The sequence below is a fragment of the Setaria italica genome, chromosome IV (assembly GCF_000263155.2).
Source record: "Setaria italica strain Yugu1 chromosome IV, Setaria_italica_v2.0, whole genome shotgun sequence".
In the NCBI taxonomy this organism is placed as follows: Eukaryota; Viridiplantae; Streptophyta; class Magnoliopsida; order Poales; family Poaceae; genus Setaria; species Setaria italica.
The window spans coordinates 9,669,359-9,679,176 of NC_028453.1; the positions used below are offsets into that span (position 1 = coordinate 9,669,359).

At 46.4% G+C, this 9,818-nt stretch overlaps 2 protein-coding genes across 3 annotated transcripts; one reads left to right on the top strand and one right to left on the bottom strand.

Moving 5' to 3' along the window:
• Nucleotides 1-770: 770 nt before the first annotated feature.
• On the top strand, nucleotides 771-4,021 carry LOC101756891. Its single transcript, XM_004965055.3, has 5 exons — nucleotides 771-1,212; nucleotides 2,043-2,167; nucleotides 2,241-2,332; nucleotides 3,400-3,486; nucleotides 3,654-4,021. The coding sequence occupies exons 1-5, from the start codon at nucleotides 875-877 to the stop codon at nucleotides 3,765-3,767; spliced, it is 756 nt and encodes a 251-aa protein (XP_004965112.1). The 5' UTR covers nucleotides 771-874; the 3' UTR covers nucleotides 3,768-4,021.
• Nucleotides 4,022-4,786: 765 nt separating this feature from the next.
• On the bottom strand, nucleotides 4,787-6,910 carry LOC101757289 (U3 small nucleolar ribonucleoprotein protein IMP3). Of its 2 annotated transcripts, none has more exons than XM_004965057.4 (5): nucleotides 6,750-6,910; nucleotides 6,446-6,630; nucleotides 6,176-6,283; nucleotides 5,361-5,435; nucleotides 4,787-5,240 (listed from the first exon to the last, which is right to left on the bottom strand). In XM_004965057.4, exons 2-5 carry the CDS (start codon nucleotides 6,577-6,579, stop codon nucleotides 5,009-5,011), a joined length of 549 nt encoding a protein of 182 aa, XP_004965114.1. In that variant the 5' UTR covers nucleotides 6,580-6,630; nucleotides 6,750-6,910; the 3' UTR covers nucleotides 4,787-5,008. The 2 variants fall into 2 exon arrangements, with proteins under 2 accessions (XP_004965114.1, XP_004965115.1); XM_004965058.4 differs by having other exon boundaries at nucleotides 6,446-6,650; nucleotides 6,750-6,908.
• Nucleotides 6,911-9,818: the final 2,908 nt, after the last annotated feature.

Genomic DNA, 9,818 nt, shown 5'->3' on the forward strand with positions numbered 1-9,818 from the left:
TGCAGAAGGGGAAGGAGTGTTTAGCTGATACGACTTACCGCCCAAGGCATTATATATGGTTCAAAACTTCTCTTCATTTTGTTCCTTTTCTTATTTCTGAAATTAGATTCCGGACTTGTTCAGTTTCTGTTTTGGTAGAATATGAACAGACAGTATGGATGTTGTTCCTCGGCTTTCTGTTTGCTGTTCTTCGAGAGAGTGGACTTGAACCGCTTAAGTTGTCTGAATTTTCACGAGTCTTCTTTCATGTGACAAGTCCCGTTGCTTTGTTTTATTAGTCCCCTTCCCTTCCTCTTCGTTTATCAACATTACTGATCAAAGTCTGGTTTAAATTGAAGTAAAAAATTAGCTTAGGTCTCCTTATCATATAACATGAGTTTCTAATGCCTTTGCACAAATTTTTTTGTTCAATTAAAATCAGAAGAATTCTACTCTGTACGGAGAAATAAAAGATCTCTAGTGCCTACTTGAAAAGATTTTCCTCTTTTATTCTTTAGGATTCCAAATAATTTGTCTTATATCAACACATGCTTTATTTTGGGCCTTTTAACTGGCCAGTACAAACTTTGCAGTACAGTTTTAGTTAACACTCGAGTAATTTGTTAAATGTTAAGGACTTGTCTTAGATATTTTTTTTTGGTTATATAGATGAACTGAGTCCAAAAGAAATGGGGAATCAGAAATGAAATAAAAATAATAAAGCAGCAGGCCTAAAATGTAGCCACGCTACACTCCACGTCACTCCATATGTTCGCACCGCCGCAACGGCCGCGTCGACTACAAAAGCACCCAACGCCCCCAAGCAGGGAAGCGTCGGAAACCCAAATCCACACCTCGCTGCAGACCAACTGATCAATCAATTGCGCCACCGTCCATGAGCTTCCTCTCCGGCCGCATCGCCGCCGCCAAGGAAGGCGCGTTCTTCCTCCATGAGTCGCAGGCCGCCGTCGGCCGCCTCGCGGAGAAGCTCCCCAAGTCCGCTACAGCGCCCGGTGAGGCGTCGGCGCCGCCCTCCCCCGACGTGCTCCCGGAGATCCTCCGCCACTCCGTGCCCATCAAGGGGACGCCGCCCCCGGCCGAACCCTCCCTCTCCGCGTCCTCCCGTTGGGCGCTCCCACCGAGCAGCACCGAGGCCGCGGGCGTCCACCCTGACGCGCTCAACCCGCTCCGTTCCTACGTCTCGCTGCCGCAGGCCACCTTCGGCCCCAAAAGGTATCGCGTCTCTCTCCCATTGTATTCTGTAAAAAGTTGTAGTTCACACTTCACAGTAGTTCCCAATTTTGCGCGCGAAGGCACAATAGTTAATTTTTGCACCTTTTCGTTCATGCTTCAAGCTTTGAATTGAAGGTATCTGCAAGCAACCCTGCAATTGTGCACTTGTGAATACTGGGATGCATATTTTGATCGGACCAAGTAGTCGTTAGCAGGCGTAAAGTTAAAAAAAAATCACATACCAATCTATATGTACACTGTAGTGGCCTAGTGGGCACAAATTTGCGATAGGTGATAGATTCACCGTGATATGAAAATGGCTCAGATTCATTCATACTAATCAAATGACTTACCAGTTACCACTGCCATTATTTTGTACGGTCCAATTCATTTGAGGAGCTCTTCTGCTAGCAGTGTTCTACCTCTACCTGCTCCTAAATTCATACGAGGACATGCAAAGTGTTCGTGACTTACGCATAAAAACTGATTAAGGGTCATTTAGTCTCTAGGATGCAATTGGTTACATGGATGTGTACTCACAGAAATGTGCAAATGAACTATATATTTCTAAAAGCTGAGGTTTGTATGCTAACTGTTGGGCATAGTGAACTCTATTTAGTACCACATGTTTCAACATTCAGGATCTGTAAAGAAAAATCTATTCTCGTCTCTGTGGCATGCTGTATTTAATTCTTCCTTGTTGGATTAAAATTGCTAACTAAGCCTTTTTTTATGCTCTGATGTACTTGAGTTAACGCTGTGCCTGTAAAATGGAACCTAATAATGTATTATCACTTTATTCTCTGTGTTTATTGTGGTTTTGTTTGCAGATGGCAGCTTCCAAATGAGCAACCTAACTACTTGGCGTCAACAGCCAATGAGAGGCGTCGGGATAGGAGCCCACCTCCCATGGACCCTGAGAAGTTGAAGGCCGTAATTGCTGGATACTCACAGAGTACATTTGCTTGCCACAAATTCTAAATTCTAGTGTTCTTGAGATCTTTTGTTCTCATTTGTAATTGTTACAGTTGGGAAAGCATTTCTTGCTGCAACTATTTTGGTGCTCGGTGGAGCAACAGCTGCACTATTCTACACAGCAGATAAGCTACAGTTGCATTCCGTAAGTCATGGAAGTATGGAACTTGAACATATCCAAATAAAATTTAGAACACTTAACAAAAAGAAAGTACACCCTACCAGGATTTAAACAAGGAAGAAGTCCAAATTACTCCCCTCAAGTATGGTCGAAGTCTGAATAACCCCCCAAACTATTTGTTGGTTCAATTTACCCCTGCAACTATGTCTTGTTTAAACATTAATGCAATTCTACGGTTTATATTTGTCTTGTTTAAACCCTATGATTTGTCTTTAGACTTTTGCAGTTGTTTTCCTTATCAAAATTCCTTGATTTTTGGTTAATTTATTGGTCTCTGTTCTCTTCAGTTGTTGATATGCTCCTGATATGGAAACTGCTGTCTTGTATGCTCCTCAATTGTTACTTACTCTTAACTAGCTATGCTACAAACTGTGTTACTTGATTGTCAATCGCCATGTTGCACAGTAATGGGAAAACGAGTCCTAGAATTCTTGACTGATCAAATATTTCATATACAAAGTAGATATGTAATTCTCTTAGCTTTTAATCCTTAATATCTGCAGTGCCACGCCAAATGCCTGTATGGCCACTTGGCCAGTCAGACCATCAATGGTGCCATGCCATGCTTCACTTAGCACTCTACAGTGGCAAGTGGAGTTCATTTTCTAAATAAGATTTGAGCTTTCTGTGGAATGGCAACGTTTTGTGCCACCAAATGGTGGACTAGGTTTCTGAACATATTGAGTTTTGGAAATAGGTTAGGAGTTTACTGGTGAAATAATTTGTGGAGATGTTTATTTGATTAAAAAATTGGGGGGTTAGCGACTATCAATCTAAGAGATTGGAAATTAGTCAGTTCCACACGGGTCATGCAATGGCAGATCAAGTTCCGTCTTTGCTGTTATGATGATGTGAGCTAGCCAAGTTTGAATTGCTTTCCTGGTACATACAAAACACAACTAAACTGTTGAGTATCTGATGTAAACCCAATCATTAATACAAGGAGCAATGTAAAAGATGTGTTGGAGCTGAAGCATAAAAATCTAAGTGGTAAATAGGCCCTCTGAAACAACGTTAGTTTCTCCTTTCAGGTAGACGACGTTAAAACTAAAGGAAAGGATGCATTGCAGCCTCGAGCTGATATGATTAAGGAACGAATAGCTCCATTAAGAAGCTGGGTAAGAAAACCTGGTCACTATTCTTGTATTTCTGCTTAGGTATTTACTAATTGTATTTCCCCTACAGTACATTGTACTTCAGTCTTGATCGAGTCTGCTTTGGGGTGCTGATTCCTGTGAGTTTTGTGACAAATATTGATGTACCTTTCCCTATTCTGTAACTACAGGCTGAAGAAATGTCCCGGAAATGGCATTTTGAAGGTGATAAAGAAGCTAAGGAGAAGTCCATCATCATTAGAGAGCTTTCAAGATCACTGGGCTCTAGGACTCCCCCTAGTTGATTAACGCTGACAGACAGTTATTGTAAGTTCATCATTACCAAGTCATTCACTTGTTGTATGCCTCGCTATAGTTTCCATATGTTTGTGTATAGGGGTATATATTAGTATATATTGAACAAAAAACGTGGCCAATCTGATCTGAGGCCTACAGCTATACCTATATGTTGTTACATGTGGAGCCTTGTTGAGCGACAATATTGATATTCTGATATGGTTAGTAGAAACTGTACAATATGGGTGATCTCTAAACGTCAGTTTGGGCTTTGGATAGACGGGATTGAGATTCAAGTCCATACTAGAAGTCCTGGGGCCTCAGCCAAACATACTCTGAAATGATGAAAAGAGGTGCTTGGCTTTGGACGGAGACGGAGAATATGTGAATTGTTGTTGCATAGACTAAACTACAAGCTATGAAGTTTGAATTAGCACCAGAGAGCAAACTTGATGTGAAATTCAAACTTCCAACTGAAATACGTGCACTGGCTACGATCCTGATGTGAAACTCATAGTAAGATCCAACCGCTCACGCGCAACTGGTCTGGCTGATTCAAAGTTCCAACTTAACTATGTGACATTCGTAGCAACTGGAAGTTACAAGTGCAAACGTAGCAAAGTTTACAATCCTGATGTGAAATTCGTAGTAAGACATAATATGTTTTGCGTATTTTACTAATGCTTTGGACAAGCTGTTTCAGACATCATCAGGTGTTCTTCACGTTAACTTTTTTGCGTATAGTTCACTGAAAATCCTGCTGCCGTTGCCGTGCAATACAGGGCTTTATTTACAGGCCTGTACGATGATGCTAAAAGCTTCATTTGGTTAAGTTTCATCTTCAACTGGCATCAAATTCAGCCTCAACGACATCAGCGCAGAATCAGCGCTCTCCAACTTCCAACTTCACTTTTTCAGAATGGTACCATTATAGATAGCCTAGACATAACAGCGTGGCAAGCACAAATGCACTGTAGAATGAAAATCGTGAAGGCACCTCAGATAACTAGGGTATTGCTCGGCAATGTAGAATAAAACTCGGCCTTTAAAAAAACAATTGCACAGTGCATCAAACAAAATGTGTCAGCAACCAACTACAAAATTGCGCCGTCTGCAATGCAAATGCAAGTACCCTACAACAAAGTGAACAAACAGGCAATTGTCACAGATTTTTGTTCTGAAAATCACATATGTGAGTAGCTAAGATTACATTGATGGGCAGCGCAGAATTTCCTGCTGAATGGTTTTCTCAAAACATGGCATCATAATCGTCCAAGGCATCGTTGTACTCCATGACCTTCCTCTTGATCTTTGAGGAATCCACCCAGGTGATGAAGTCCTCCATGTTTCTGGTCACAAGAAAGGCTGGATCGGTAACTGTCTCTGGACCTACACGCACATGCCCCTGCTCGATGTATGTTACCGCCTCTTTAAGGTGCTCTGCAAACTTGAGCTTCACCATAACTGTTGCCAGTCTCCGCCTACAGTAATTTAGCAAAAAAATTAGGGTAAGTGGAAGGCAGTATACCATGTTTTCATTCAGTATACTTTTGTTATCTATGTGGTTAGCCAAAATTGCATGACACATGCGAAAGAGATACCTGCAGAAGGCGCTAGCCGAAAGATTCTCGCATTTCAACAGGCTCTTTTTTGTTGGAATTACACCCATGTTATATCTGAAATTTAAGAAACTCCATCAGACTACACACATGAGGATGGATAAAAGTGCAACAGACAAAATCTGAAAATCGCAAATACTAAATTGGATAAGACATTACATGATTTGGTCAAAATGAAATAGGTTGAGATATCACAAACAAACAAACTCAACCCAAATAGTATCATAGAAAGATTCATGATTCCAGGCCTGGTAGTCTGGGAGTGAGATGTAGTGGTTTCTAACAAAAGATATCCATTGCCATGCTCAAGGAAAAAAGCACCGTGAGGATGATAGCTTGTGCCCAAGTCCAGTGCAGATGCAAGAAGTTAAGAGTACAATCACAGGCAGAGATAAATAGTACTTCTCCTTGGTGCTCCCATGCTCTGAAAAGCAAATAATTTCAGAGAATTATCCAAGCAAAAGCCTTTGCTGCACTGACACTGAAGTAAATTCTGAGCAGCTAGTCAAGTATTCATACACTGATAGCCCACCACCTTCACAATGCAGTCGATTTAATCTTCTCTGTATGTCTGAACTCTGAAGTAGTGAATGAAACAATAGTCTAGTTATCCTACACTAGCATCCTGGCTTTCGTTGACATACTACATAAAGGTGAAAGTCCTTATAACTCTACAAGAAATCTACAACCCAAAGTTTCTATAAGGATGCAACCTAACAGTCTAGTTCAAAATTTGCAAAAGGATGGATATATCGTCTCAGAGCCAAGTGGAGAAAAGTGGTCTGGCAGTAACTTACAGCTTATCAAGCAGCATGTCTGTCATTTCGATTCTGAAAGGGTCTCTTGGGTCCATCTGCTTTATGATATTAACGAGCTTTTGCACCATTAAGCATATGCCATTGTACCTGGCAACCCAAAAATCACAATTTTCCAGTTAATCCTTCATCAAATGCTTCGATTCAAGATCAGCATAATGCAATCCTCCAATTGATTCAGTACCAAAAGCAAAACTGAATAACTGATTTACAGGAAAAGCAGGGGAGGGTGAGGATAGAATAGAAGCTTACTTCTTGTAGTCGTCCCTCTCGACGAGGCGGTAGTGCTGCGTCACGAGCGCCTCCCGGTGGCCGCCCTCCCTCTTGTACTCCAAGAAATTGGTCTTCTTGAGGAGCTTCTGCTCGTGGAACTTGAGCTTCCTCATCTTTCAATTGAAGCGGCAGTAAGGGAGCTCCCGCCGCCCAGCGAAAAATTTCTTCGGAACGAAAGGATTTGCTTGAAGAAAAACAAGAACAAGCAAGGCTACTTGCAGATGGAAGAAGGAACCGATAGAAGCCTATACGGATCTCCGCCGCAGGCAAGTGTAGGCAGTACCAGCAGAGGGGAGCCGGCGAAGAGAGGAGGAGCGCGACACCTCTCGACGCGAGAATAGCTGGGTGGGAGAAACCCTAGCTGTGTCCTTTCGCCGCCGGCAAGTTCGTCGACGAGGAGGCGCAACAAATGTGGCGGCGGTAGAATGGACAGAGGTACAGTTGAGGGGCTAGGGCGGCCGAGAGGAAACTCCCGAAGCAGTTGCACTAGCACCGCAGGATGTGAAATCAAAGGCATAGATTCGTGCAAACGCTGCAACGATGTCACGGCAAGTCTCTGGCTCTCTGCCGTTGGATCAGCAAAATGATGGCTTTAGATTACGTGCAATGCTAAACCTATGCTACAAGCTGGGAAGCTAACGGGCAAAGGAAGTGGGAAAAAAAGTCTTTTCTTACAAGGGCAAGGGCAAGGGCAAGGGCAATTAAGGACCAAACAGTCCTTGTATGTGAGGCTTAGTATTAGTGGAATTTAGTTATTTTCACATCATCACAATGGTGAGCCATGGATGGACTCTAACATGGGCATTAATAAAATAAAGATCCAAGCTCAACGACCATCTCATCCCTCCCATCGTTCCCCTCTCTCTTTGTTCATGCCCCCCCAACCCGCACTATTGTTGCCCGTCCCTCCCACGCGTCACCCGTCGCCCGTGCTTCTCTCCATCGTAGGTCAACCTTCCTTCACTAGACTGAGCCCCCGTGCCCCAAATCGACCTTCCTCCTCCCAAATTGAGCCTCAAGAGCACAAGGATCGGCCTTCTTCTACCTAACTTGAGCCCCAAGTTCCTACCTTTGTGAGTGCTATAAGCACTTTCTTTTGTGTAATAGACTAGGCAGTTTTGTCAGCTCTCGCAGAGAGCGCCCTCTCTTCCCCTACCGCCGGTGACCACCCAGTCCCGACGTCCAGAGCCCCCGCTACCGGCCACCTCTCCGCCACCTCCCCTAGTCCTTCCCACACTCCCGAACCTTCATGCCTAGCCATGCCAGACTTGGTGGAACTGAACTAGATCTGGAGACACCGTTCATCTCCTCCCCGTCGCTGCCACCCTCGCCTCCGGCTAGGTCCCGCGGTCACCTGAGCTAGGCCCCTCCAAGGCGGGCCCCTCGATCCCGTCAGCTCGTGAGCTCTGGGTGTACGCTGCCTCCAGGTCTCCCGTCTCGGCCTCCCCATCGCCTTCTTGGGCCAGCGGTGCGTACCGGTCTCCTTCGCCGACCTTCAATGAGGTCCTTTGCGGCTCTGGAGTTTCGATGCTGGCGCGGACTCCCTCCCCATCGCCTGCATTGCTGTGTTGCACTACTCCGGCCGGAAGCACATTAAAGGAGCGTCTGGCCGCGCATTCCCGCCCGCTCTGGTGCCACCACTAGCGGTCTCGGCCCCATGGTCATCCTCGGCCTCGATGGCGACCAGCTTTGACGCGGACTGCTCCACCCCATCCGACGGTTCATCTCCAGCGTGTCCTGGTCATGGAGTGGTGACGCCAATCTTAGGTGGCTCCCTGTAACACCCATAAAATCTACCAACTCAAATCACTCGCTAAAAATTGTGTTCAAAATCTTTTTACCGTTGAGCTCCCGAAAATCTAATCTTCCCGGCGATATCGCCGTCCCAACACCCAAAGCCGACAACCATCCTTTTATCCTCTCCGTAAATTCCACCGCGTGCCAGTCGACAAACCACCGCGCGTGCTCCGACCGCATTCCGCAATTACCGCCAACTTTCCCTTTCTCCTTCTCTCTTTCTCCTATTTTCTCTTTCTCTTTTTTTTCTTCTCTTTCTTTCTTTCTTTCTTTCTTGTTCTTCTTTCTTCTTCTTCCTTCCTCCTCCTCCTCCTTCTTTCTTCCTCCTCCTTCCTGGTTGGCCGCACGCTAGGCCCCCCTTTCCTTTGGCGCGCGGCCACCCCGCCCCGGGGCCCCCCCTCTAGCGCGCCTGCTGCCCCCTGCCGCTCCTGCGCCGGCCCCAGCCTCGGCTCCCGTGCCGCGCCGGCAAGCCACGCGCGCACGTGCCGGCCCTGCCCCGGTGCTGCACGCCGGTGCCATCTGGCGCACCACCGCGCCTGCCTGGCCCCTCCCGCACCGCACGCTTCTGGCCCCTCCCCCCATCGCACCTCGGCCCCTACCGCACCGGATGCCGGCGCCTCGCCAACGCCGCCTGTGTGCCGATCCGAGCCCCACCGCCACCGTCTCCCCCACTCCTCCCGCTGCCTATAAAAGGGGAGGCAACGCCCGACCTTCTTCACCACCCAGCTTGTCGCCCTGCCTCCCGTGCACCGCTCCTCGCCAAACACCGCCGCCACTAGAGCACTATGCGCCGCCGCCAAAAGCCACCGCCGGCCGCCCCTTCCCATCACCAAGTCCCCAAGGTAAGGGGCAAAACGGGACCCCCTCACCTTCCTCTACCTCCCCCACCCCTCGGGTCGCCGTCGGCGAGGCTCGGCCGGCCGGCCGCCGCCGGCCATCTCCTCCTCTCCATCCCTCTGTCTTGGTACAGAGAAAGAAGAAGAGGAAAACACCCCAAATTTCGATCTAACCCCCTACTTCTCTCTATTCGCGAAATAACCCTCCCACCTCTCTCATACTCTTCTCACAGATATGCCCTTCCACCACCCAGAAGTATTTACAAATAGGTCCCTGGTTTCTCGCAGATTAGTCCAAAGCCTTGTTTTAACCCCTAAATACACGGTTATCTCGTCATTTCATGCTCCAAACTTCCTCCAATTAATCTCAAATTCAACCACGTCATCCACCAATATGCTTCCGCCGAATCATATCCAAATTTCATGAAAATACTCATTCCTTCTATTTTCCATTCGCGTTCTTTGTTCGAAGCTCAACGGGTAAAATCTTATTTTCTCTTATTTATCGTGTGCTCGATTGTGTGTGCCGTAGGTCGCGGAGTACCCGAGGAGGAGCCCGAGGAAGAGTTTGACCACGAGCCTGAGCCCGAGGACCAGCACTGCGAGCAGGAACTCCCGGAAGGCTTTGAGGATGGCAAGTCCAATCTCACCCTTTGATGCATATTTATTCCTAGTTTTTCAAACATAACCTATTGGCATGTTTTATAAAATTGCATATT

What these genes read in the sequence shown, in the direction of transcription:
- LOC101757289 (XM_004965057.4), bottom strand. Translation starts at nt 6,579, where the DNA reads ATGAGGAAGCTCAAGTTCCACGAGCAGAAGCTCCTCAAGAAGACCAAT. An exon ending in GACATGCTGCTTGATAAGCT is followed by an intron (nt 5,436 to 6,175) that starts GTAAGTTACTGC and finishes CTTAAATTTCAG; the next exon opens with ATATAACATGGGTGTAATTC. An exon ending in TCGGCTAGCGCCTTCTGCAG is followed by an intron (nt 5,241 to 5,360) that starts GTATCTCTTTCG and finishes AAATTACTGTAG; the next exon opens with GCGGAGACTGGCAACAGTTA.
- LOC101756891 (XM_004965055.3), top strand. Translation starts at nt 875, where the DNA reads ATGAGCTTCCTCTCCGGCCGCATCGCCGCCGCCAAGGAAGGCGCGTTC. An exon ending in ATAAGCTACAGTTGCATTCC is followed by an intron (nt 2,333 to 3,399) that starts GTAAGTCATGGA and finishes TTCTCCTTTCAG; the next exon opens with GTAGACGACGTTAAAACTAA. An exon ending in TAGCTCCATTAAGAAGCTGG is followed by an intron (nt 3,487 to 3,653) that starts GTAAGAAAACCT and finishes CTGTAACTACAG; the next exon opens with GCTGAAGAAATGTCCCGGAA.